The 27,678-nt window shown below is 40.3% G+C and overlaps 1 protein-coding gene across 2 annotated transcripts in view; it reads right to left on the bottom strand.

Annotated features, from left to right (window-relative positions):
* Nucleotides 1–8,985: 8,985 nt before the first annotated feature.
* pcdh17 (protocadherin 17) overlaps nucleotides 8,986–27,678 on the bottom strand; it is a 66,587-nt gene continuing 47,894 nt past the window's right edge. For both annotated transcript variants that reach the window (XM_005932660.2, XM_005932661.2), the window contains exon 5: nucleotides 8,986–13,791. In XM_005932660.2, the coding sequence (XP_005932722.1) occupies nucleotides 13,094–13,791 (698 nt within the window). In that variant the 3' untranslated portion in view covers nucleotides 8,986–13,093. The remainder of the gene's footprint in view (nucleotides 13,792–27,678) is intronic.

The raw sequence follows: 27,678 nt of genomic DNA, 5'->3' as shown, positions 1-27,678 counted from the left end.
TTTTTTTTTAAAGAAGTCCATTATGCCGGCGCAAATTTGGGTGTAAAGTTTTGAATTTGATTAGTTATTTTCTTTAAAAAGCAAACAAAACAAAAAACCTACAATTTATAGTTTCAAAGAAGTTTTTGATAGATTTCTAAAATATTTGTATTTTGTTTTTATGACAGATAAGCACTGGACATATATACAACCATACATACATATGTACATACATCACAGGCATGCAGGCATTGGGAAATGCTTTAAATGACCCTGTTAGTCATCACTGGGCATCAGTCTGTACCCCTGTGGTTGGTGCCATCAGGAATGGATGTGGTCTAGATACCGCACAGGCCTCTCACTACCATGCCAGATGCAGCTTTGCCACTCGTGGCACCATCTCAACCTTTGAAAATTTAACGGTTCATGTACATCAGGTCTGAACCATCTGGCCCTCTAAAGAGTTTTTGCATGTCAAAATGACCTTGGAGGTGATGAATGGACAACATGATCAGTGCAAAATTCCCCTTTTTTATTTTATAATTTATGCTTCTTGATCACATAGTTCAGTTTGTCACACTAAAATTAAAAAGGGTGTTGTCGTTTAAATGTTTGCCACACTTTTATTTTTAAATATGTCATATCTGTCCTTCTGTGCTTCACGAAATCTGAATCCCTGTCACTGGACATGTTACACAGAGCCAACTTGTCACCTTTTAAGGCTGTTTGCTTTTCCAAGTTCATCTTAACATATTTTTACAATTTTTTATTTCTTTCATCTCTAAAACATCATATTTGAGTTTCAGTTCACATATGTATAAATCAAATAAGATTTGCTGTCAGTTCAATAACCCAGTGATCCTCTATTGCACCTTTGTTTCCTCTCTCTGAAGTAGTTCTTGCTTCTCCGCTCGCCCTCTCCCTGTCTCTTTCTGCAGGTATCTCTGCCTCCAGAACTGCATGTTTCTGATATGTGGCTACTGGCTCCACCACCCTGCCAAGTGTTCATTGTTTGTTGTTTCTCAAGTTTTCATCTTTTCTCACTCTGCGTCTCTCTCACCCCAACCGGTGAAGGCAGATGGTTACCCTCCCTGTGGCTGGTTCTGCTGGGGATTGCTTCCTGTTAAAAGGATATTTTCCTCCCCACTGTTTCCAAGTGCATGCTCAAAGGGGAATAATCGTATTTCTCCTATAATATTGTCTCGTACTGTATTGTTGACCTTTGTAGGTAAACTGCACTGAAATGACTTATGATTATGATTAGTTGTCGTATGAATACAAATGAAGTGGTCATTTTGTGTGGTCTAATCTGCCACCTCTATGATTAAGATATAAAGCTACTTCGTTATGGTAATTACTGACAAGTAAGATTGATCACTCTATGGTTAGAAGAAACACATGTTACAGTATATGCATTTACATAATACAGTATATGCATATAAGACTTGCTATACAAAGTGTAGAGGCAGAAAAACAAGGTCATGATAATGTTTTCCAATGCTTCTTTGCTTCTAGTTTCTCCTTTAGAAGGATTTTATTTCCTTTTCTGTAGAAATATGTTTATGTGCAAAACACTGGTATATTGATGTGTCTCATTAGCAAATATGGGCTAGGCAGCTTGGGTATGTGAATCTAGTGTGAAAACAATCAATAGTTTTATCAATAGTGCCATCTGTTGAGCAGTCATCTGGTCAATAAATTGATACATTAATCAACTTAGAACTACACATGAGTTCTAGACTCAAAATGAGCCATTTGGCTTGATTAATTTATCCCCGTTCGCAGGCTTTGACGCACAGTGTGTCACCTTATTGTAAACGGGTGTCAGGCACATTGTGTCACACAGGCAGAGGATCTGAGACAGCACTGTCACTATCCCCCTGCCACTCAACTGACACTCGAAAACAGGGTGTTCAGATGTGCACTGGGCTGTGATCTGAGCTGTAACACTAGCCCAGATGCACAACACACGCACAGTTACACACTCACGTAACTCGTTCGCTGGGTGGTCTGGAGGAGGAGGGAGACAAAGAGAGGCAGGAAAAGAGCAGTATATCTGAAGGGTGAAACATTAGAAGGGCATCTCTAATGTTTTCCATTAAGGTAACGGAGATGTGATGGCAAGGATGTTTGACCAGATAAGCACAGAAAGAGACATAAATGGAGATGCACCAATGTTTTTTTCACGGATAACCTAAGGGTAACATGACTTAACTGTGACTCCTAATGCGCAGCTTGCAGCAGTGCTTCAGTGTTAAATTGCGCTTTCATATAAAGTTGAATTACTACCCCGCCCAAATACAGGCAAAATACTGTATGTGCAGTGCATTACCCATTATGTGCAAGATATTTTAATCCAATATATGCAGTGCAGACATTTGTGCAGTGGAACCTCAAACACAGACAGGCAAATGGTAAAATGATTTTACTATTGTTGAGCCAAACTGAGAATCTTTTAAGATAATTTCCGTGCAACTGGTTAAGTAAATGTCAGATAGCAGTCAAACAAATCAAACACCCAAACCAGGGAGCCTTTGTGCTATGTGGCACACATCTCTGGGGAGTGCCTGTTATTTACACCCTCTCATCCTGTCGAGGTTGGTGCTGTGCGGATTCATCACATTCTCACTTTGTTGGAGATCAGCTTTAGACTGCTTTAACTGTCAGCCGCAGCCCTTTAAATCCCACAAGGCCCATTCTATTTGCAATAGCCATTAGCCGAGGAAAAGGCCTCTGTCTGTCGCGCTGCTTATTTAGCAACTCTTTGTTTGTTTTTCCCTTGCTGATTCTTATTTGATCGTTCAGTTTCTCACTCCTAGATGTGGACTGCGTATTCATTGTGTTTCATTGTATAAGTTTGGGGAATAGTTGACGGTGGAGTTGGGGGGGTTCAAAGCTCTAAAGGATGGTCTAATCATATGCAGGCATGCTGTCAGAGGCTTTAATCGCCTTTGTCAGCCATGCCTCTGAGTTCAGAGAGGGGCCGACATCCCTGCATGATACCCACTGCTGTGCTCATACTGGATATACATAAACTTTGAAAACAATGGTGCAAGGCAGAAGAATGGGGGTTTCATCCGACTAAAAGTTGCCCGTTGCCATTGTTGTATACGCTATTGCATACCAAAGCCAGTAGTTTCACTGAAATAGAACAATTGAAAATGTGCCAACAGACAAATGTCTCACAGATTTTCAGCGGACAGTTGGGTTTCAAGGCCAAAGCCTTAAGCCAACACAGTGAAGAATTTTCCTGGTAAAACCATTCATCATGCAGTTCATGCAGACTTTCAATGAGCTGCCATAAATTCTCCACTCTATAGATGACAGGAAATGTGTAACATTTTGTTTAAAACTGCAAAGCATATTTTCACTGGATCAGTGGATCTCTGTTTAATGGTTTGCCATGTATTTCTCTGCCACACCCTCTACCAACTACCCTGCGTAGGCCACTTCAGGATAGCGGCAGTGCCGGCGAGGAAAAAGCCCACAGACCAGACAGAACTCGTAGCACTGATTTGTATAATTGCTTGGAAATGTCATTCATGTTCTTACTTTTAACAAAGAGAGTCAATATGGCAGATAAAGAGCACAAGCTAGTTAAAATTAATTATCTGCCCCACTAATTTATTTTCCTTATCATGAGATTTATTGTGCAACAAAACATAATTGGAGTTTGTATGGAATCACTTCAGTATGCGTGTGTGTGTTTGCTTTTCTGCCTGCATACATATTTGAGTGAAATTTAACTCAGCGTCGTGCACGGTTTGTTTTTTGTGTTGCGCTGACCTCAGATTGGATGATGCTTGTTCTTTTTAAAGTTTTCTAACCTTGTCTTTAGTCCTACCCGGGAACTTATTTCACAAAGATGACTCTTGGACAAAGAAAGTTTAAATATAGAGTTCACTGAGTGGGTAGCTCAGGATATATTCCAAGGAACATTGTCAAAATGACATTGTGGTAAGGCTCAGTTAATGATGGCATGGCTAATTGATATTAGAGCATAGGATCAATGGTGCAGCTGTGCCAAAGGAGAAAAGCTTCAGTAGTAAGAAGAATATCCCGAAGGTCATATTCTGTTACTGTAATATTGACCTTCCTGTTCCCTCCTGACATTCTGTCCAAATCACATCCTGTTGTTATCGTCCAGCCATTTAGGTATCTGTCTTCTCTTTCATCCAATACATCCTTTCTGTGATGGCCTCTGTGGCAAGCTATCAACAAAGCCGCAAACCTAACAACCAAATCGCTTGCTTGTTCACTGTTAAAATAACGGTGCGAGCATAATGCAATAAGGAAGTGAAAGGAAATTGTCATCATGTCCACAGATTTACAGATTACAGGCAGCAGTGTACTGCAGATGTTTAGTGGAACGCACCACTTTCTATCTGCTATAAATGTGAACAAACATGAAAGACCACATGTTCAAACATCCATATGTACAGTAGTAGGTAGTGAAACTGCAAGAAATTCAGAGACTCCAACAACTTCAGAGTTCTCAAACTTGAGCTGAAACATCAAAAAGTAAAATAAATAAATAAATGAGATAAAATGAAGTAATCATAATACCCATAATGGGAAACAAAATAGGTGAACAGCATTGCTTTAAAAGTCTAGGTGGCATTTAGTGAAAGGTCCTCTTAACACTTGAGTGTCTTACACATGAGACATTGGATATTTATGAATTGATTCAGCAGTGTCAGTCAGTCCTGCACTTTGCCAGGGGCGCTAATCCATGTGATGGAATTCATATGTCTACTTCATATTAAGTTTCCCATGTTGCTTATTGACCTTTTCATCTAGCATTTTCCCTCACTGATGTGAGCTGGCCCCTTCACGGAAGCTGTCTAGAGCCATTATTTTGCTGCTTTCGATTCTGCTCCGGGTAAGAAACACTTGGACACTTACACACTTGAAAGGAGGGTTTTCATGTGTGGAGAACCGACAGTCTAAGGTACTGGATGCAGTAATAAGTACAGTCAGGTCCATAAGTATTTACACAATGATGCAGTCTTTGTAATTTTGTCTCTGGACGCCACCGCGGTGGATTTTAAATCAAACAATCAAGCTCTGATTGAAGTGCAGACTGTTACCTTTAATTGCAGGGGTTTTGCAAAATGTGAATGGATTACAGTTATTTTCATGCATATTCCCATTTTCAGGGGCTCAAAAGTAATTGTACATTTGACTGACAGCAGTTTCACAGCCAGTTGAGGCCTGTTCCCTCATTATTTCATGACAAACTAAGCAGATAAAAGACTCCAGTTGGTGAACTTGCATTTTGGGAGCTGTTCATTGGAATGAGGTCCAAAGAGATGTTGAAGCAAATTAAGGAGGCCATCACAAGGCTACACCCCCAAAATAAACAAACAAATACATCTTAAAAAGAAGGAATGCATTCACAAGTTCTGCAAGCCTGAGAGGCTTTTAAGACCAGGGAAAACAATAAAAGCAGAAGATCACAGAAATCTTTCTTTGGTTAAGGAAAGAGCATATTCAAGGAGGTAGGTATATCATTCTCCAATCAGAATACTTCACCATGAATGCTGATAAAGAGGGTTTACCAACTGGTTATACTCAAGATTAGGAAGGCCATATTAGACTTTGCCAGAAAGGATCAATAAGTGGCTGCACAGTTCTAGAAAAACATTTGGAAATAATCAACTTGATATAATTTGTGCCAGAATGATTGGGACTGATAAGAAGGAGAGATTCTGCTCATGATGTGAACCATACCACATTACCGTCAAACATGGTGGAGGCAGCGTTATGGTATAGGCATGTATGGCTGCCAGAGAAACCGGCTCACTAATGTTTATTGATAACAAAAGTAACAGGTTGACTCCTAAAGTGTACAAAAGTGGAATAGCACTTAAATGGATAATGAGCCAAAGCATACTGCAAAACCAACCCAAAAATTTCTCAAGGCAAAGACATGGAATATTCTTCAGTGACCCAGGCAACCAACTAATCTCAACCCAATAGAGCATGCTTTTCAGTTACTGAAGACAAAAACGAAGGCAGCGAGACACACAAGCAGGCAGCAACTGGAGAAAAAGCAGATTTTGGTGATACCCGTGGATTCTAGACGTCAGGCAGTCATTCGATTTTTATCCAAGTGGTAAAAACAAACGTTCATATTTAAAATGATGTTAGTTTGTCCAATTATTTTTCAGCCTCTGAAAGTGGGACAAAATAAATTAAAATGTAAATGCAATACTTCTGTTAAACCCCTTGAATTAAAACTGAAAGTCTGCACTTCATTTAAAAGTTGAGTTTTAACAATTGGCAAGTTTTAATTTTTCTCATCTGCCACACTTTTAACATTAACTGAGGGTGAAAAACGGTCACAACAGACGGCAGAGAGACGGGAATCTTTCCGGACATTTGCATGCTATGGTCAAAGAATCGTGAGCAGTTCCAAAAGTATTCAAATGAAGTAATGTTTAAATCATGTTTAGTAGTAATTTGGTGGCAATGAAGCTATTAAGGCTAATGATTTATAGGTGCATTGATGCTTCCGAATAACAGAAAAGAAATGTATAACAATCAGTGTAAATAGCTAACGATGATATACACGTACAGAATGGGGCCATTGCCACTCCTTCTTTTCTCCTGAGTTACACTTTCCTACTGCATTTCTAACGTTTCCAAATTGTTAGTAAATAAACATTTTCTTTTTCTCAGCTGTAACTGAGTTTAATGCATGCCGGGCAGAAACAGCCCGTAGCGCTGGTTTTCGCTAGGTTATATAATGGAAATAAGGAAAGTTAGAAAAAGGTCATCTGGTTTTAAAAAAATAAATAAATCCACAATTACTGTTATTTAAGGCGTAAAGGTGTTGCACTTTGTAAACCTGCCATCCAACACAACCTTCTCTGGCTGACTCCAGTAAAGCTGAAGCTGGGAAAGCACAAGAAAGGAAAGCAGTTTAACTGTATAGGAACATCATTTTTAGGTGACAGGGTTGTGTTGTGAGGCATACATTTATATTACCAGTGTCCCTCACGTCTCTTTTATGAAACCACACACACAGTTACAGCCATACACATAACGCACATATTTTCAATTTGCAGTACCTTCCTGACCACAAATGAAAGGAGGATCCTTGTCCTTTAACAATAGAATATGATGAATACTTTCTTGTCTTCATGTTGAAAAGATCTTCTCTCCATTTGCCCTTTTAGCCAGCTCAATACAGAACAGCACTTGATTAAATCCCATCAGCACAGTTATTTGGATCAAGGACCTTGATTAAAATGCTGAAATATGAGTTTGCTATCTTGTGTTAGGCTTAAATCACAAACTCATTTTAGTGACTGCGGTCAATATATATAACTAAACGAGCAAACAATCAAACAAATAGAAACACCATGTTCCTGTTCTTATTACTGAAGCTATAAATAGAATTTATGATTCTGTCCTCTCTTTGACATCAGTTTGTTTTTTTACTCATGCATGCTGTGAAATACAGTGTACACAATGTACTAACAGACACTGAGAGGTGTCTTTTACCTCAGTTACAGTCACATTGCGCACTTGTGGCTTCTACTTATCGCGTATTACATCACGTCATTACTGTTTCGCACTTTACTGCAGTTTCAATAACAACTTGTGTGAGTTCGGAGAAATTCTGATTAGAAACGATTGGCACATATAATATAGGTAGGAAGGTACAATTTAGGTTGAAAGGAAACTCTTATCACTGGGCCAAATGAGACAACCATGCGATGCGTGTACAGCCACTGCAGTCCTACAAGCTGTGTGTGAGCGCCTCGACTATCTTTTTAATTAATATCTGCCTCGAGGCAACTAGTTAGATGAAAAACATAGAAAAAGCTTTGGTGCATACCAATGGTCTGTAAATCCAGGCTGGAGTAAAACACTCTCTCTGTGGCCAAAATAAAAAGAGTTTGTTTGAGTCCAATTCAAAAAAGTTTTTTTTGTTCTTTTTGTTATTGAAATGTTGCACACATCGATATTACTGATACAATTCATTTTAGCGTATTTAGAATAAAAAACGCAAGTATGTGGGGAAAAAAAATCGTGATATTTTATCACATCAGCATTGAGAAATGATCCACTTTCAGGTTGTAGGACATCTCCGTGTGAATGCTTAGAAGGACCGCAGTCTGGAAAATTACTGACTCGAATCCTTAGACAGCAGTACGCTGATGGATCCGTGGAGTCGCAAACACAAAGAGCCATATGTACTTCTGCAATTAAACAGTAATGATGGAATAGTTTCCTTAGATAAATGTAATGGTGTATCATTAGCTCCCATGGTCTGTCATTTTGTATTGGGAAACACTGAAATAAGACATTAAAAACCCATTTCAAAGCAATAATACTTTAAGCACCAGTCAGCAGTTCAAAAGAAAGAAAAAAGTTTGTCTACACTAAACACTAAAAAGAAGGTCAAACCTGCCACTCGGAGCATCTCTAACGTAACACACAAACAAATTAGGAATTAAGCAAACCAGATTTGGGAGCAATGTGGTATATCTAACCAGACCAGCATTAAAAAGGCATCAAATTGGCCGCTGAATGAAAATCTAGCTGAAGGGTAGAATACAAAATCTTATTTGAGAAGCAGTAGTAGACATAATTTCAACCGCCAATTTGTTTGCCTCTAAGCAATTCAAGAAAAAAAAAAGAAAAAGAGGCATGAGCAGTAATCTTTATGTGGTGAAAATGTGAACTAATGTAATGAATCGAGGATCATTTGCCCACAGCAAGTTTCTACGTGTGTGTACTTTGGTAGGATTTGCTCTGCGCATGTGAATTTAACATTGAAGAACACAATTGGAAATATTTCTGAAGTCTTTTATCTGTTCCAAACTAATCTGGCACTCGCTGAGTAAACAATGCATTTCTATTTGACAAGAAAAAGATTGGCTCCGTGGACGCATGTGCGAGGTTATCGCTCGGGAGACGAAGGGGAAATCAAAACAAAGCTGCGACTAACCAATCCTCAACCGGCTCATAAAAGGACAAGAGCAAACGTTATTAGTAATTGCTTTTTTTATTTGAACTTTTCATCTTTTTTTTTCTTTTTTTTTTCAGATAGATCACAATGAACACAGCCTTTAGACAATAGCAGTTGAAATAATCCATACAAATGAATGTCTCTGGTCTTTTCACCAGCTGCCCATTGTAGCGTGGAGTCCTATGCTATCAGTGCGGGCCTGGAGGGTGAGGGGACAACACTGACAAACATTGGGTGCTTGCTGTAACTACCAAAAAAAAAAAGGCATGTTGTCTGTGTGTGTGAAGCAGTGGCTGTCTGAGTCCATGTGCACCTGCGTCGGTGTGAGTCAGAGACCAGAGGTGGTTAGCCACATTCAACAAGGCCCTGTCCTAATCACTTGATAAAACCAACAGTCTCAAGTGGGCAAAAATAACCCACTCTAGAGTTCAGTAATGCACTGCTAACAGTGTATGATGCCAACAGTGTGTAATTAGACAACAATGAAAGGCCTTACATTGTGCTCCACCTCCCACTATGTGTTGACCTCAGCAGCAGCCTCTGCTTTATTAAACAGCAAAAAGCCTGAGAGAGGGGCCATGGCTTTAAAGAATACCTTCTGTCCACTGAACCCAGCTCATTTCCCCATTTGCCCTCACGTTTGGGAGCGTACAGACAGTGGCTGGGCCTGTGGAACGCCATTAGAGGGGACAGCACTTTCAGCAGCAGGGCTCAAGAATCCTGGGATGACCTCTGACCTTTGTTGTTCAGTGAATGTCAAAGTAAAAAAAAAAAGAAAAAGAAAAAAGAAAGAGACAGTGCAACAAAAGCGGTTTAATTTAAGGGCGAATTAAACCTCTCGAAAAGAAGGAACAGAAATCAAGGAGTGTTTAGTCAAAATATGAAGGCATGAAAGTGAATTCTGCACGCGCACACACACGCACAGAAAGCTTGTTCGAGCATGAAGACTGAGCACAAAGAGATAAAAAGAAAAATAAAGCATGAAGAAAAGTGTGGAAGTGTCACATTTGTCTGGGTAGTGTTTTGCCCTCTCTTTGAGCCTTTACCTCCAAGGGGCTAGCATTTAAATAAAAGGCAGTGTGTAGCTGAAGTGCCTTGGTGTTATTTTTGTGTATGTGTGTGTGACAAGACTTTTTTTTATGGATCACAGTTGTAGCGTGCTCGTAGAACAGCACATTTTAACTGTTTGTATGTTGTGAATGTCAGGTTTGCTTGATTTATCCAGATATTTGAGAGAGATAACAACAAGGAGAGAGGAAAAAAACTCATTTAAAAAGAGCCATAAATATTTTCTTCCTCTGTCAAAATCCTCCAAGCCCTCTCTAAAAACAGCCTCTGCCATCTCCCAGGAAAAAGAGCAAGGGTAAGACGAAACCAAATACTCTGCAGATGAAAGAGAGGAGAAAAAGGCAACGCATACTTTGCTCCACAGAGGCGAGAAAGCCAGTGGCTTAGGAGGAGAAAAGTAAGCAAATGAAGGGTAGAATGCACAAAATGTAAAAAAACATGGCAAGTAGGTACAACAAAATGGCAGACTGACAAGAGAATGTCCAAACATGCATCTCAATTAAGAAAAAGGAAGCAAAAGAACTCGGATGTGATGTGTTCACAGGACTGAGGGTGTTATATCTGCTGTTGAGATTCCCATTCAGCTCTTCCCGGTGTTAAACGTACCAGGAGTCGTATGGATCTGAAGTCACTGTTCCCTCTCATGGCTGCATCTCCACATACATTTGGTGATTGTGGTCACATTTTTCCAAAACACATCTAATCTAGTAGCCTACTGTTCTGCGTATTTTACCACCAGAGAATATTAGAAAAAGCACCTCCCGCTATTATTTCAGAGAGTGGCCGAAATGTGCCAAAATTGTTTCAAAAATAAATGTCTGTATCTTTTTTATTCCTCTTAAGAAAGCCTGAATGCGAAGTCACATGGCTCTATAAAACCATGTACCTAAACAGCAAAGACATCAAAAAAAAGGAAAAAAAAGAGAACTTCAGATAGAATTTTAGATGTCAAGTTTCTCTGCAAACTATGATAATTCTAACAGGTATTGAGTACATACATAAACAACACAGACTGCTGAAAAAAGAACCTCGTTTGGTCCTTTATAGAAAATGCACATTCTGGTGGACCAGGGCTTTATAAGCAGTCACAAGCTCCACAGATACAACAAGCTCTCTGCAGAGACAGTAAGGCAGTTTTATGATCACCAAGGAAACCACTCCACTTTCCATATGGCAGGTTTCTTTTTTTGGAGATAAAGTAAAAACATAATGAACAGAAAATACGTATACTAGTTAAAGAAAATAGCTGCCCTGTAAAAATCTGCTCAGCAAAAATATTTGAACTGTTTTTTTTCTTGTGGTTGTTGCTTTTTGTCGTTGGTTCGAACCGTATTCTAGATCAGCTGGCTCATGAAGCTTTCAACAGTTATTGTATCTGATCCAGCTGGATCTCAGGGTAAAAAGAGGCGACATCTCAAAAGCACTGAAGCCAGCCTGCAAAGATGCAGAATAGAGATGGAAAAAAACGAAACAAAAGAGAAAACACCAACATAAAACCCAAACTAAAGCAAACTCACAGAGTTCGACAGCTACTAAGGCAACTTTTGCCAAATACAATATAAGCCCAAGTATATTGCAACACAACTATATATTAATTTAATAAAATACACAATATAGCTTTTGTACACATAACAATTTGGCTCAAATGCACAGAAATTGCAGTAAAATCAATAAAAAATATGTCAACTTTTTTTGATGTAAACACATCTAAATTGGATACATTTACACATATAATGATATTATGTATAGTGAGAATGTGAAGGGACATTTTCTTCTTCGCTTATATTTTTGGATATTTGTCTTCGAAACAATGGCAGTGTCCTCTGTAGTTCTTTCAGTTAATACGCCGCTCTCGACCTTAACGCCAGGACACATTTCGTTTAGTTTCCTCATTTCGTCTTCTTTTTTTTTTCGTTTTCTTACAAAATGTATAAATATTTTTGTTAATATTTGGACACTATACATGGATTCATACATACAGTCATCTATATAATCATATAGATATCATCTTTTCACAGTTGAGGAAAAATGTCCCTTTTTTTTTTTTACAACTTGCCTTAAGGCAGAGCCACACACATGATAATTCACCGTACACAAGGGACTGAAAGCTGATGACGTACATGTATAGGACAATTCCACAGATGGACAGTTGTGTTTAAGCATTTGTGTCTATGTGTGCGTGTGTGTGTGTGTTTGTTTGAGTGTGGTGAGGCATCAGTGCGTGTGTCAGCGTATGTTTGCGCAAAGTGTAGTGCACGTGTGTAAACTTGTGTGCGTGCAGCTACACCGGTCAGCAACGTGAACATTTAAATAGAGGTGTGAGACAGACACAGCTTACACATGTAGCTACAGATGACAGGTGAAGCATGGTTACACTGGTAATAATTCACCTTCAGCGGGACACTGAAGCCACTCCGACCCCCGAGTTCATAACAAACCCCTGCGAACACACCCCTGATTAACCAATCTTTTCAGACACAGGATCCAAACACTTAGATTAAATTCAAAAAGGATAATGTCGGCTTGTGGATTTCGGTCTTTTGACTGCCCCAAAACGATTAGAATTTGTTTCTGCGTCCACGTCGATTGTCGCATCTGACCATAAATAGTCCTTTTTCGATCGTTTTTGATGTCCATCACACATAACAGAAATCCACCTACACACTTAAATATGTAGGATTTCACGAGACCATGAACAACACACTTATGAGCTGGTGGGCACTTAGATAATAAGCTTGCGAGGTGCTTGAGGCGAGAACCTCTGCAATTTGCTTAGGAATCCAAAACATAAGAGTTTATAAATTCAGAAGAATTCAGATGTTTGTTACCAAGTTCCTTTCTGTTGGTAGGGATCTCAGCACCGAAACTGGTGCTGAATGACTGATATATTAAATGTTCAGTGTTTTCTTACGACAAATACAGTGAAAAGAGCTCCTGTCATAAGAGCCATTTAAGCTTTTTTCAGTTTGTTTTGGTGAGAGTTTTGGTATGAGAGTTTGTGGAATAGCACCCTACTCCTCTCTCTACCGTCTTGACTTCTTTTTGCTGCAGTTCTTTGTGTCACTTCCTGAGCGTGCCAGTGGCTTCACTTCCCCTGCAGTCCTGCAATAGTTTGTCGATGTCTCTCACCACCTGGTCAGCGTCCATTCCGTCACGGCTTGCATCTGGCTCCACCTGCTCCAGGACACACTCCATTTCACCTGCTGCCTCTTGGCTGATCCTAGAGCGAGCCTCTGCGAGCACCTTGGCCACTGGGTCTGAAGGAGGCAAGGAAGGGTAGACCCCCTGTTCTCTGGTTTGTTTGGTGGGTGACAGGTACTGACCATCAGGAGGACCATAGTGACCAGAGCAGGTGGCCGGAGGTGGTTTGCCTTCGGCCCCGTCGGCGGGGCTTTTGACTGAGGAGCAAGGAGACATGGTGAAGCAGCCCTTGGTAGGACTGCTGGAGGCTGAGGGTACCTCTTGGAGCAGTGGGCTGAGAGCACGTTTCGCCTTCAAGTAGGGCTTGACGTTGGCAACCAGGACGGTGTGGTCACGTCTCTCCTTGCCAAAAGTACAGAATGTTTTCTTGCCATTGGGGTTGACAGTCTCGTAGGTCTCTGTCTCTGGCACAGTCTCCATCCCTGCTGGCACAAACATATTGTTGCGGTAGTCGATACCCTCTGCCTGGTTTCCTCCAGTGGGGAACTGGGGCATCCAGCAGCGGTCAGAATGACCGAGTACCCGGCACTCCTCTGTACAGTTCAGACAATCCTCATCTGCAGAGAGAAAAAAAGGGAGAAGGAGTGAGTGGACGGAGAAGAAAGTGATCTTTATGTCAGTAGTGAGCACAGAATTGAGTATAACCACACAGGGAGAGGGTAGCAGATTCATAGAAGTATCATGGAACTGAGCTGCACAGGAAGTTGGAGCCTTAAGTCTTAGAACTAGAGCCAGTCCTAATGAAATGATGCAAAAAAGGAAGTGCCCGATCAGGCTCCCCCTATCAAAACACACATGCACACACACTTATATTCATGAACACATGCACTTATGCACATATAGTACGTGCACATAGCTTTTCAAGGGGACTGGGGGACACCTGCTAGCAATTTCCAAAGCCCTGATCAAGGGGATGGCAAAGCATACAGAAAGGATGGGGAGGGAGCAAGAGGAAAAACAACAACAGTTGAGGTTTGGCAAAGGCATAGTGCCGTTATCATAAATTCATGTCAGTGGGCTTTGAAGCCCTCCCTAGACAGAGAGGCTGTGCCAAATGGCTTGTGCTTCTTCCCTGTGTGTTTGTGCCTGTTTATTTGTGTGCTCTTGTTGCTGGCGTGTGCACGCATGTGTGTATAAGTGTGTGTGTGTGTGTTCCCCGCTTTCATCTCTATTCAGAAGGATGCACACTCTGGCTGATTATGGGAGTGTTCATGCCTGTGTCAAACGGATCCAGAACTTGGTTTTAAAAAGAATAATAATAAAAGAAGAAGCACTTTTTTCCCCTCCTTTTGGGCATAAGTGAAAAAAAAAATGTGAAAAATGAAACAAAACAAACAACCAAAAAAAAGCATCTGTTGTCCCATACTAAATGGAATTTCTACATTGGCTGGGTGGGACGAAATCAAGAGGACACACAGAAAGACAATATCTGAACAGTTCCAAGAGCACAAATAAAATGAACACAAATAGGTCCTTGTTTCCCATCATCATGAGATGTGACCGTGAAATATACTGTAAATGTGACAGAAAAAAACATTATCACGCCATTAGTTAAAGACGCATAAACTTAAAAAGGGACAGGTTGGGGCAATCTCACAAATGTTATAACACACAGGAAAATTTAACAGCCATCTCCGGTATAATAGAAAAGGTTATTTGCACAGACGTCTAAAGAGCTCAAGCTAATTGCATATTACTTTTGAGATACACCATGCGCCTCTTTCTGTTTGTGGAACCATATATGGTAAACACCATATTTCCAATTTCTTGCAGAAATGCAACACTAAGGCAGCTGTCTCCAGGGAGAGAAGCAAGGCAGTTCTAGTCACAGGATTTTCATATCTGTTTATGTAGCCCAGTAAAAGTGAGAGCAGAACAGGTGGCAGACAGAAATAATTGAACATAGCCATCTCTCTTGCTCATTTTCATTACAGCTTGTCACCTCTTTCACCTCTCTGGCTGACTGTTAATGATTTAAACCTTGATTTCTTCATTGTTGCACACTAAGTTTGGAACCAAAGCACATTTTAAAAATCAGCGTAATTTATCTTCGTCTAACAAGCCTGTTGTGGTTTCAGCTCTTGAAACGCAAATCGGTAGGTGGAATTTAGATGAATTTGTTACCAAGGAGAGTGTTTGCTTTGGCTTTGTTTTAAAGGCAACATTAATTGCAGTTAAAATGAGGCTACTAAGTGCAGCATTCCACTATTGTTTCCAACTAAATGTGAAAAGACAACATTGCTGTTAAGAGCTGCGACGCTACCCCCATCAATTCCATTATGCAATGCATGAACCTCTGCAGCACGGTGAGAGTGCTGCTTTAGAGACCACAAACTTGGGACTAATACAATCTTTGGTTGATGCGAATGAGCAGGCAGAGTGGATGTGCTTGAGTGCACTTGGCTAGGCTGTCTTTGCTGTGTTGCGGGTCAGCAGTCTAGATTCCTAAGAGACTGCCCTCCTAAGCTGTAGAGATGAGCTTAACACTTCACAAATGTTTGAAGAAGCCAAACAGTGCTGGCAAAGAGAGCTTGACATTTCCCATGCTGAAGCAGTCATCTGAAGAAGAAATAAGGTGAGCTGGAAAGCAGAGGCCAGACCAGTACGAGACGGACTACATTTAAATAGTGTGGGGGTGAGTGCATGCGTCTGCACGCACTGAGAAATGGGAGAGTGTGTGCCTGTGTTTTGTGCAAAAAGTGATTTGGGTAAGAAAGTATAAACAACATGTCAAAGCGATTCGGTCCAAAGCTTGTGCATGAAAAACAAAAAAACAAACCTGAATGCACTTTCTAATGACAACGCGCTGTTATTGTGATCCATCACCAAGCTACAGCGTACAGGGAATACATGTAACCACGCTTGGTTAACAAACCAGTGTGTGAATTCCAGACACAAACAATTCATCTGGCCTCAGCAATGTCTCGTGATTGTCCATTCAACACGTGTAAATTAAATTATAAATAATCCATTTTGACATATTTCCCTCTGTTTAGTTGGAGGAATCCTCTGATAGATTATTCATGTCTCAGCTGCACGTTCAACCTTGAGGCGTTCTCCTCATATCTATGACTACCAATATGACATATGAGAGCAGAGGTGACATTCATCTCGCACTCCCTCTCTCTCTCCTTCTCTCACTTTCTTCACCTAGGCTTCACCAGCTCTCTGGGATGGGCAGTAGATGTCTGGATCAAGGACACATTTGCCTGTGTTGATATGGCCACCAGGGGCATGCTCAGCAGGTTCTCTCTTGCGATTATGTGGTCCAATATAAGCTACACCGATTGACTGAAAATCTGCTCATCTGAACTGATACGGCAGTATAAATATTTCCTATTTATATTAGCCAATCATCAAGGAAGCACATTACCTGAATTATATCTCCACCGCTTTATACCTGCACTCGTTTGGCATCTTCAATTTGAAGTCGGTATTCTAGATATTTGTTGTAAAATCAAAACCTTGAGATGAAAATGAAGATATTAATATATATTTACACCATGCACAGAGATTTTTTTTTTATCTTTCTTTGTTCACTCATTTACAAAACTGGCCTAAACACCAGGCACTGACATTATAAAGAGATATATATTTTTAGACTTCATCTTACATTCAAGTCTCAAAAAGGCCAGTACAGTGTCTGTGAAATAAATGGGAACCCATGAAAGGCAGGAGGGTGATCCACTCATATTTAGCAAAAAATGTGCGATTGATGACTAGAACATCTTATCGTTAGAAAGAAGAGGTAAGATTCAGCTGCAGCTTCAAGGGAAAGTGGGACTGTAACACTTATCAAAATTCCAAGTCAAAGTCAGGCAGGGTTGATTTTTGTATCTTTGTAGCCATATTGTAGACTCTTGACCTGAATCCTTTATTGAAATCAGATATGTATTATACCTCTATTGCCAGCAAAAAGGTTTAATTCCACACACACCTTTTTTTTTTTAAACTTGTGAATACTTTCTTAAAGAGAAACAGAGCTGCTACGTTTAGCAGGGTTAATTGCCTTACTTACGGGCAAAATTTCAAGAATGCGCGACAGTGACTTTGATAGGACATCTCTGTAGCTGCCAGTTATCTTCAATGCTAAAAGCACATTAAAATGGATATAAAAGTCAGAAAGCTGCTCTAAGAAATATTTCAGCAATAGCAAAAGGACACAATGTGTCAAAAGAAAGCAAATAAGTACATGATTCGTGTTCACTGTTTTATTTGTCAACATCAGTTTTGTGAGATGAGCCAGAATAAGATAATAAGTTTGGTGAAAAGAAAAAACAAAAACGCTGAATGAAGGAACTTTATTGTCTTTAAAATGACCTAATGATCAGTAGTAACACCATGTAACCCACAACATCATTAAGGCTACGTTCACACTGCAGGCAAAAGTGCATCAAATCCGATTTTTTTGACCCTATGTGACCCATATCCGATCATGGTATGACAGTGTGAACGGCACAAATCCGATATTTTCAAATCCGATCTGGGTCACTTTCGTATGTGGTACTGAATCCGATACATATCCGATGTTTTAGAAAGCGACTGCTGTTTGAACGGTCATGTCGCATTAAATCCGTCTTCTATGTCACCGACACAAGACAGACGCCAATTATCAGCTCCGGAGAAGACATCGAAACTGACAGTGAAACTGTTGGGAAGAAATCGTTGGAGAAATGTGAACATTTTATTTGTACTGTATAATCTGCAGATTCTGACAGAAATCTGCAACTATCCTTTGAAGCACAGCTCCTCTCTAAAACGAGCAGACAAAAAAATCGGATTTGATCAAAAAATCGGAATTGAGCAATAAGGCTACGTTGAAGCATTAAGAGTTGCTTTCATTGGAACTAAGGCTACGTTCACACTGCAGGTCTTAATGCTCAATTCTGATTTTTTGATCAAATCCGATTTTTTTGTCTGCTCGTTCACACTACAAATAAAATGCGACAGCAAACGCGCTCTAGTGTGAACGCTCAAAGCGGCCCGCATGCGCAAAAGAAGACGTCACACACAACGCGCTCTGTTTAGACCCAGAGCAAACAGTATTGTTTGACTGATGGCCCTTAATATAAAGACTTCGGACTTTACGTTTCCCAATTTTTGCTTTAAGTTATTTTGTTATTTACATAATAATGTAAATAACCTAATAATTATCCTTATTGCTGTTTTAGAGAGGAGCGGTGCTTCAAAGGATAGTTGCAGATTTCTGTCAGAATCTGCAGATTATACAGTACAAATAAAATGTTCACATTTCTCCAACGATTTCTTCCCAACAGTTTCACTGTCAGTTTCGATGTCTTCTCCGGAGCTGATAATTGGCGTCTGTCTTGTGTCGGTGACATAGAAGACGGATTTAATGCGACATGACCGTTCAAACAGCAGTCGCTTTCTAAAACATCGGATATGTATCGGATTCAGTACCACATACGAAAGTGACCCAGATCGGATTTGAAAATATCGGATTTGTGCCGTTCACACTGTCATACCATGATCGGATATGGGTCGCATAGGGTAAAAAAAAATCTGATTTGATGCGCTTTCGCCTGCAGTGTGAACGTAGCCTAAATCTCTCTGAGACCTAGCTAAACTGAAAGCTAGCCATTACCCTTTGTTGTTATGCTACATTTGATCAAATTTAGAACAGAACATTTTGTATATGATTTATACTTATTAACACCAATTTGAATTCCTCTGTGATGTTGTCCTTGGCCTTGTTTTCCAAGGAAATCCATGTACTGTAAATAAGTTTTAAGAATTTAAGAATTATCGCAAAAAACACGTCTTTTGAGGAAGATTTAAAGCTGATTTATTAGTAATGGTTGAATTAGAGACTTTACATAGTCCAAAAGTTTGGTTTACATTTTTTTCTGCTTTCAGTCAGTTCAATAGGTCGATCTTAAGGATCTACCGGGCTGAAGCTGTGTTTCACAGAAGTGTAGGATCTATAATCGGGAACCTTTTATAAACCTACGACATGAATAACAATCGAGTTTCCAGAGTGAAAAGCCAAGAAAGAATGAAGATGATGTTACCAAAAAAAAGAGGCTGAAAGTTACACAACCAGTAGATTAAAGAACTGTGTCGTGCTATCGTTTAGTAAGTGATCACATGCATTCACACTCTTTTACTGTTTCACATTTTCAGCTTAACAGAAATTTCCATTCACCTCAGCAGCACAGCAGCAGTTAAGGTGTTATTCTTTAATGAGCCGCAAACACCTATTGAGTCTTTCTAAATTACAAAAAAACCAAAAACCTCCCTCTCATTTGCTGACAAAAAGAAAGTCTTTATAAATTAACACTTCATTAACAAGGACCGGGCCACATGACACAAGCAGGCAAAGCAGTGACTAATAGAGAGGTAATGGTCACATCTCTCTAAATAATGAGTTGTTTTTTTTCTCTCCTCTTCAACTAATTTTTCAAAGTTTTAGGCTGGATGCTTTCAATATGATGTGCACAGGGTGTGCAACGAAACCTGTGAGTGTAAAAGTGTGCCTGTGTATCAGTGTGTGTCATAAAGCATGGTGTGATTTCCCTAAACAGCCTTTTCTCCCTCCAGACGCCTGCCCCCCTGGCCCTACATGCCCATCCCTCCTCGCTTTATTACCCAGCCCTGTGATTAATGTCCCACTGTCACACACTGTGGTTCCTGAGAAGGGAGGGGTGAACCAAGAGGGAGGTGTACTCAAAGGCTGCGGCTAGCAAAAACATAACACTGGGAAAATCCATAGCATGTTAGAGTGCTCCCTAAGTTCAAGAACTTGTTAAAAAGTTACAAATCATAAATTTCATCAGTCGTTTTCCTCACAGTCACACCTGGGGAGTCTTTAGACAGCTCTATAAGCTACAGAAGTAGCCTATGAGGCTAAAAAAAAAAAAAATCAGTCAGAGCATTTGTGTATATTTGCGGTTGTGTTGTGGTGAATTTCTCCCATACCACCCAAGGTGGACAGGAGGAATGGCAGCTGACGAATCGCGCAGAGCATCTGTGACAGACCATGACTGCACCTGTTCACCTGGGGGAGCTCGCAGTGTGGGTTTAGGTGTGCATGTGTGTGTGTCATTTTCCTTTTAATCTCCTCACCTAGTTCTATCTAACCCAGCTGATCCATCCGTATACACCCACCCACCCCACACGCACACACATTCCCACATTCTCAGCCAATCAGGGTAACTAAATATTTGGACTGCACAGATGAGAGAGTCTCCACTCTGACTGAGCCTAATGTTTGCTAAATATCTGACTTCTCAGGTCGCCGGTCGACCAAAAACAGTACTTAAATAGAGTATTTCAGACTTTGGGCCTTAGTGAGCCGACTGTGCTACATTATCTTGTCAAGAATTCAGTTGTCAAGGTAGACTGGAGGGGCCACACAAGAAAATAAATTATATATAAAAGAAAGCAGTATTAATTAATGATTATTAATTAAATAGATTTTAATGTAAATGCATTTAAAATCTGTGGAAGTGGTTTTATGCTGCCTCTGTCATTTAAGTTGTTGACAGACCTGTTATGCTTTAGTTTCTTCCAGATTAAAGTCAGTCTATATTTCTTTTTAGCTGCACAGTTTTGCTGTGTTGAAAATGAGGACATTACTCAAGTGAATTACTGCATCCGATACTGTTATGAATCTAAAACAAAGCTGTGCTGGGAACGTTGGCTGTTCTCTACAGTTGGCCAGTATATTTTGCCAACTTAATTTCAAGAGGCTGGAAAACAATAGTATTTCCATGAAACTGCTGCTTTGGTGTACTCATCACAGTTTGCTAGGGGACCAGCATTTTACGCCGGTCTACTGCTCTGCTTGAAACCAAAAACAACACTAAATTTTGCCTGTGATGTGATATAAATTGGTAATTTGGAGCAAGCTGAATGTTTAAATAGACTTTTTTGCTCCTTTTTAACTTATGTTCCTGCTAAATTGTGGAGTCGATGTAAAGCATACCTTAGAGATGTTGAGCGAGTAGATTTTATTTTTCATGTGCAGTGGGTGACTTTGCACAATGAGAAGGGTAGTCCTCTCCAGCGTGATAGATTTTATCTCAGTTGGAGGCATAAGAATGCCGACTTATAGGCAGAAATGCTTGGCAGCGGCGGTGGGGAGCACTGGGTGGCTGGCACAGAAGAGACAGAATCAAGGGCAGATATCTTAGGATCAAACACGTCCTCTCTTCAGGCGTTCCCTCATGAGCTACAAGTCCCTCCGTCAGCTAATGCCTGGCTAAGTTGTTCAAAGAACACCTTGGGGAAAGAGTCTTTGTGCATAGGAGAGAGAGGGATAAAAACTCAAGAGGAAGAGGAAGAGGAGCATAAGCTCATATTCAAACAAAAACAAACACACAAAGCCCAATCAATGATGAGCAAGCACTGCTGTGTGCAGTGGGTGGCAAGAAGGGTCTGTGGGTTGTGTAGATGAGGGCAGGCGGATGCTCCTTAGCTTAAACGACACGGTGTGCTCAAACAGCACTTTTCCTTTAACACAAAGCAGAAATGAGGGCAGTAAAACGTGGGATGCAGTCCTTATAAATACAAATGTGTTTGCAAATGATTTACGTGGTTTTATAACCGCTGCTGCTTGTGAGCGCACATGTGTGTGCCTGTTGACGTCCTTGCGGAGTGACCACTTAGAGTTTTCCCGTGCCAGTGTGCAGGCAACTTGAGGACATATCGATTGGTTTTTAATGAACCTCGATTAATATACCCAGTTCGAATATGAATAGCCTTCCCTGAATTTAGTGCATTTTGAGAACATGTTTTAGACTTGCAATTCACACACAATCCATGAGCTCCCTGACAAAAATATCAATTACTGAAGATTTCCACCCGCTTAATTGTTAGCAAAGGTCAGCCTACGCACAAGTGCGATAAAAAAGAGGTGAATGTCAGCATTTCTCTGTTTGTTGACAGGCAAATCTCAGACTAGAAGAACAGGTTCCATAGTAATAAACGGCCACGGGAACCTATTCAAAGCCAAAAAAGAGCTGAGAACAGACAAACTGTTGTTTATCTGTAACCACATCTTCGACATGTGACAAAGTTCCCACTGTTGTGTTTGAGAAACCCGCTCAGCCAAGTTCTGCGTGTTCTTCAATAAGAGATTTTCAATGCTGGAGACACAGAAACAAAGGAAAGAAGGCTAACCGCAGAATAAACAAAGAAAAAATATATATTATCGAGCATGCAGCAGCTCTGAGTATTCTGTGTTCACGGCAGTCAGAGACGCTCACTAAATATTGTATGGTCAGTCAAGACAGATTCTTTCCACGGACAATCCTCCCAACCCCCCGAAAAAAAAGTCTTCCTTTCCAACCTGTGACTTAAGACCTTGTATAATTCACATTTCCTCTGGCAATAGATCGCTCCTCTTTCTTTCACCCTGTAAGTGTTTTAATGGTGGAGCAATTTCAGGAGAGTAGCCACAGGGAAGCTATTAGATATAGATGTCTGAGAGGAACAGCCCTCAGACATCTATCCTACTGTCATTAAGCTATTTATACCTAGCAAACAATAAATCTGAAAAATCTATAGCATTGAAGAACATTAGCCATTGTTTATACAAGCTAACTCTACAACAACTCTGCACTAATCAGCTCCAATGCAATGTGTTTATCATAAGTTAATTTAACAAAATCTTAATGTTGCCAGAGTCCAGATGACTTTAAAGACAATTCCTCACAAACATCCTGAAATGGGTTATCAATATGCATTTGGCATTAGCCATATAAAGTCATATAAATACAGGATTACAAAAAATATTTTAAATATCTGTAAAAAGAAATATAGAAATTGTACTATAAATAATCTTTAAATGTTTTTTTCTTATATTGAAAGCATGTAGAACTACATAAATGTTCAAAAACAGATCCACAGGTGAGTAATAGTTTCAAACACCTCTTTAAGACTCTTTATGGCAACGTGTTTGAAAGTAAAACATGCTCATGCTCTCTGAGCCTGGCATGCCGACAAGATGTAACAAAGAAAGAGAGAAAGCCGCAAGTCAATAGTATCTTGCTACCTTTACCTGGAGAGAAAGACATGGAGGGTGGCACAAAGGGTGGCAAGGAGACAAGAAAGGAACTTATTAGAAGATGAGGCGAGAAGCGTGGTGAATCAGTGGCTAATCCTCCGTTTCCTCTAAGCCTGTGTAATTAGGACATGGGGGATTGCACCGTGACAGGGGATGCTTCTGGACCGCCTTGCTTCTCTCCCCCCCTCTCTCTTTTGTTTATTTCTTCCCCCTTTAGCCTGGGTTTATGGCAGTTTGTCATCTAAATATAGCGTACTTGTGTGTGCCTTGTCTTTAGAGTGTGCGCATCACAGCATGTTCACTCATAAGCAACACAAATAGACACAGCAGGCCTGCACAATGCTTTATTTCTACTCACTACTACTTACTGTTTGCAGATGTGAAGACAGTGCACTCTATTTTTTCTCTTCTTTTGTCTTCGTCTCTGCATGACACTTTTAAATCGTTTTGGGGTATATTTGTGCGAATCAAATGGGCTTTTCAGTTAAACAGCACTTCTTCCACCGCATGCCAGTTCAAAACAAACGCAACGTGTTCAAAGGGAGCCTATAGCCCAGGATCCTCAGGAGGAGGAGAGCACAGTATGGACCGAGCATTAGAGCAGAGACCAGAAAGGCTGATCAGCATCCTTCTGCCTGTTAACAGCCTTAATCTACTTCCTTCCCCCAGTAGACGGCAAAGAAAGTTGCCTTGGCCCATTTAGAGAGACAGTGAGCACAAGAAATAAAGTGAGAGCGAGAAAGAGAAAAAAAAGAGGGAGGAGGCAGGGAATTAAAAAAAAAAATTAAGCCGAGAGAATCAGTGACTCACCAGCTCATTACAGAAATCCTGTTTCCATCCAAGGAGAAAACAGGTTTAAAACACCCTATTAAAGAAAGAATGAAAGGAAACCTTTTGTTTCTAATTCACATAGGGTCGTCTTTTGAAGTGCTTCCCTCCGACAAATTTTTACATTTTAGCCATGCTGCGTTAATGATCCACTTCCATTGCTCTAGAATTGGGGGATCTTTTCTTAAACTGACTCGATTTGTTGCCTAAAAATAAAGCGCCACGGCCCTGTCCTGATAGCCGACCCAAAACAACACGGAGAACTGTGGAGGCTTCATTCGGGCAACCCATACAACAAGAAGATCAACTAGACATAAAATGATGTCACATTTACTGAATTAAATCACTTTCTTTTATTGTCTCCCGCTCTCTGTCTGCCCCTCTGTTTGTCGCTCTCTTTTGAACAAAAGGATTTGAACAACTCAGAGTGTCATGGCTTTGTGCAAGTAATCATTCCCATGTGTGCTGCTTTAGCAGGATTAGGGAAAGTGCTTCTGACGCTCTGTCTCCACAGAACCATCACTGTAATACAACACTTACACACACAGCATAAAGCAGAATAGTACTAACCTTACTATTGCATTAGGACATGGTTCCCTCATATCAAATGATAGCACTATTCTGCTTTGCAACCGAAGTCTGAGATAAAATGCATTATCATACAAAAGAAGGGCAAATGGAAAATTCCGCAAGCCTTGTGGATATTCGACAGGTTGTTGCTACTAGCAATACTGTTTCCTTAGCAAGTAAAACAGCAGAGCCTGATCAATAATATCAGCAATACATATTATATATTAGCTGAACCGCATTGTTATGTTGTCGTAGCAAAAACTCATAAATAATTATACTTGATAAATATTTTGGACATTTGTTTAATGTGTGTGAAAGAAGAACATCTTGTGCAATCTATCAGATTTTTCAATTACCAAGTATGAGTATCGGTGTTGCAAATCACAATTTTTTTAATCGTAATTTTTGCAAGAAGCCTTAAATATTACTGGATGACGATAGAGGACAAGCCCTTGTGATTTGCTATGACATTCGTTTTTCTCAGACTAAATTCTACAGAATTGAAAAACCAACCAACCAGAGCATTTCGCATTTCTTAGTGACACTTTTAAAAATGTGTATTACTCTTACATTACTTGGGCTGAACTAAAAGCATCCCCTGGGTGAAAACCCCCCCACAAAAAAAAAAAAAAAAATTGTGAATTTAATCACGTACCTGACATGACACCACTCAGATGTTTTCAAACAGACTAATCTGACAGACCAAGCCTGCTTGTTAGAGTGTGCATAATATTTTCATTTTTCTTCCACTTTGACTCACTGGAGCACAGAAAGTCAGTCTGTCTACATTAATCGAGTGTAATCACAATTCCTTTAATCAGAATCGGCTTTACTGGCAAAGTACGCGCACACATACAGGGAACTTGCCTCCGGATACGGACAGTATCAGCGTGACATATGCTCTACATATTGTTGTTGTCTATTTATATGCGCAAAGGTCCAGAGTGCAAAAATGTTGGAGTAAATGATGAAATAAATAAGGGATGGATCAGCTGTTACATCATACGGAGTATCTGATATCGCCGTGTTGTCGTTGTTGTTCCTGCATCATCATAATAATGTTGGTTCAGGACCAACATTAGTCATGTTGTTCTGATGTCATAGAGAAAAAGGCCCTCATTTATATAAGAAATCTTTTAGAAGAAATGATGAACACTTTAAGCTTTTCCTTTATTCATTAATAAAATGTAGTAAATGCTGGGTTTGCTTTTGATAACTTCCTGGTTAACAACATCATTGGTCATTTGCGATGTTGATGCTTAACTAACATTACTATGATGACGTAGGAAGAACAGCAACACGAGAATATGAGATCATGCACAATATATATGCACTATATATATATATATATATATATATATATATATGTAATTTCTTTTCAGGAATGTACACCATTTACATGTATTTTTAAATATTATGGCACAAGTTAATACTAGCTACACAATAAATGGCATATATTCAAGTTAAAATGACTTCTTCTGTATGCATGATCTGTCATATAAAAAATAGTATGATGACTTACTGTCATAAAATGGGATCACCCACACCCCGACTGCCTGCTGAACACTGGAGCGAAGCTGCCAAAGGAGGGAAGTAAGTGTGAAAGCACACCAACTGTAAAGCTACCTGCCACGCTGCATACCACCTACCTTCTCTAAATTCAGCACTTCAGGACGTGTACTCATGAGACTAATATGTATAATAGGAAAACTGTACACTTTAGCACCGAGTCATCTGATCAGTCGTGCCAATGAGCAGCACTGGAAAAACCCCCACACCCCCAACCATCCCACCCCACCCACCCCCTCCAAGGATATTGGCGGGTGTTGAACAGAGGCTAAGTGGAAAGGTGAAGTGCGGTAGGTTGAGTCGATGGTGTTGGCTTTCTCAGCCCCGGGGCCTAACACATTTAGAGAGCTAACTGACACACTTTGGATGTATTAGCAACAGCGAGCTCTGCCAGCCTCTCTATTTCTGCTGCGCCACCTCCTCCTCCTCCTATCGCTCTCTGTCTGTCACTGCAATCTCCTCTCCATGCAGAAGAACATGCCTAGTGTTTCAGCAGCATTGCTTTAGCATTGATGTTCCTCCATGCACCAGCCAAATTGGTGTTTGCCGTCTAGACACTGGTTGCTTATGTCTCTGTATGGATGAATATACGCAAACACTAACACTCTCACTCATCTGTTTATAAGCATGATTAGATTAAAAGAAACTGACGGAAATGCAATAACAGTCTATTAGTATAGCCGTCGGGGAGGATAATCATTTCAAATAGAAATGTGTTTTCCATCTCACTATCTAATTTATACTTTCTTTGCCTCTCCATCTGTTTCACTCCTGAGACTAGAGGGTTATAAGCGCGAGGCTTTAAAATAGGCTGGGTTCAAGTCCAGGCCACTGCAATAAAACACAAATAAATAGAAATATATAACAATAAATACCTTTCAGACTCAACTCATAAGACAGAAAACCCCAAGGCTGGAGGGCCCCAGCTCTCGCTGACAAATGTATGCATTGAATTTGAAGGTGAGAAAAACAACTCTTGTCAATCTGCACTGCCCCATTCTATGTGACGCTTTAAGATTAGGGTCAAAGATTAGAAGGCTTACACAAGATAAGAATGGGATTAAAGGAGCTCAGAGATGTAAAATTACAGATCACAGAACCACTAAAAACACACCTGAATTGTAAACAAACTCATAACACAGCAGCCACCTGTCCTGCCGGACAATATCAGCGTCGTGAGGGGAAAAACAAAACAATGTATTCCTGACAAGAGAGAGGGAAGTGGGTATTATGGAAGCAGCATCCAATATTCCAGAGAGGGATTCAGCACACATCAAAGGCTGCCTCTGCAGTAAGTCTGTTAGATTTGGGATTAATGGACTCCAGAGGGGCCTGGACACACACACGCAGGCACACAAACTCACAAACACACACACACACACGCAGACACAAACTCACAAACATACACACACACACACACACACACACACACACACACACACACACA

This window comes from Haplochromis burtoni, unplaced genomic scaffold (assembly GCF_018398535.1).
Source record: "Haplochromis burtoni strain Fernald_Lab_line unplaced genomic scaffold, NCSU_Asbu1 Contig_161, whole genome shotgun sequence".
In the NCBI taxonomy this organism is placed as follows: domain Eukaryota; kingdom Metazoa; phylum Chordata; class Actinopteri; order Cichliformes; family Cichlidae; genus Haplochromis; species Haplochromis burtoni.
The sequence above is the reverse complement of the archived record's forward strand: the minus strand, read 5'-3'. Positions and strand labels throughout refer to the sequence as shown.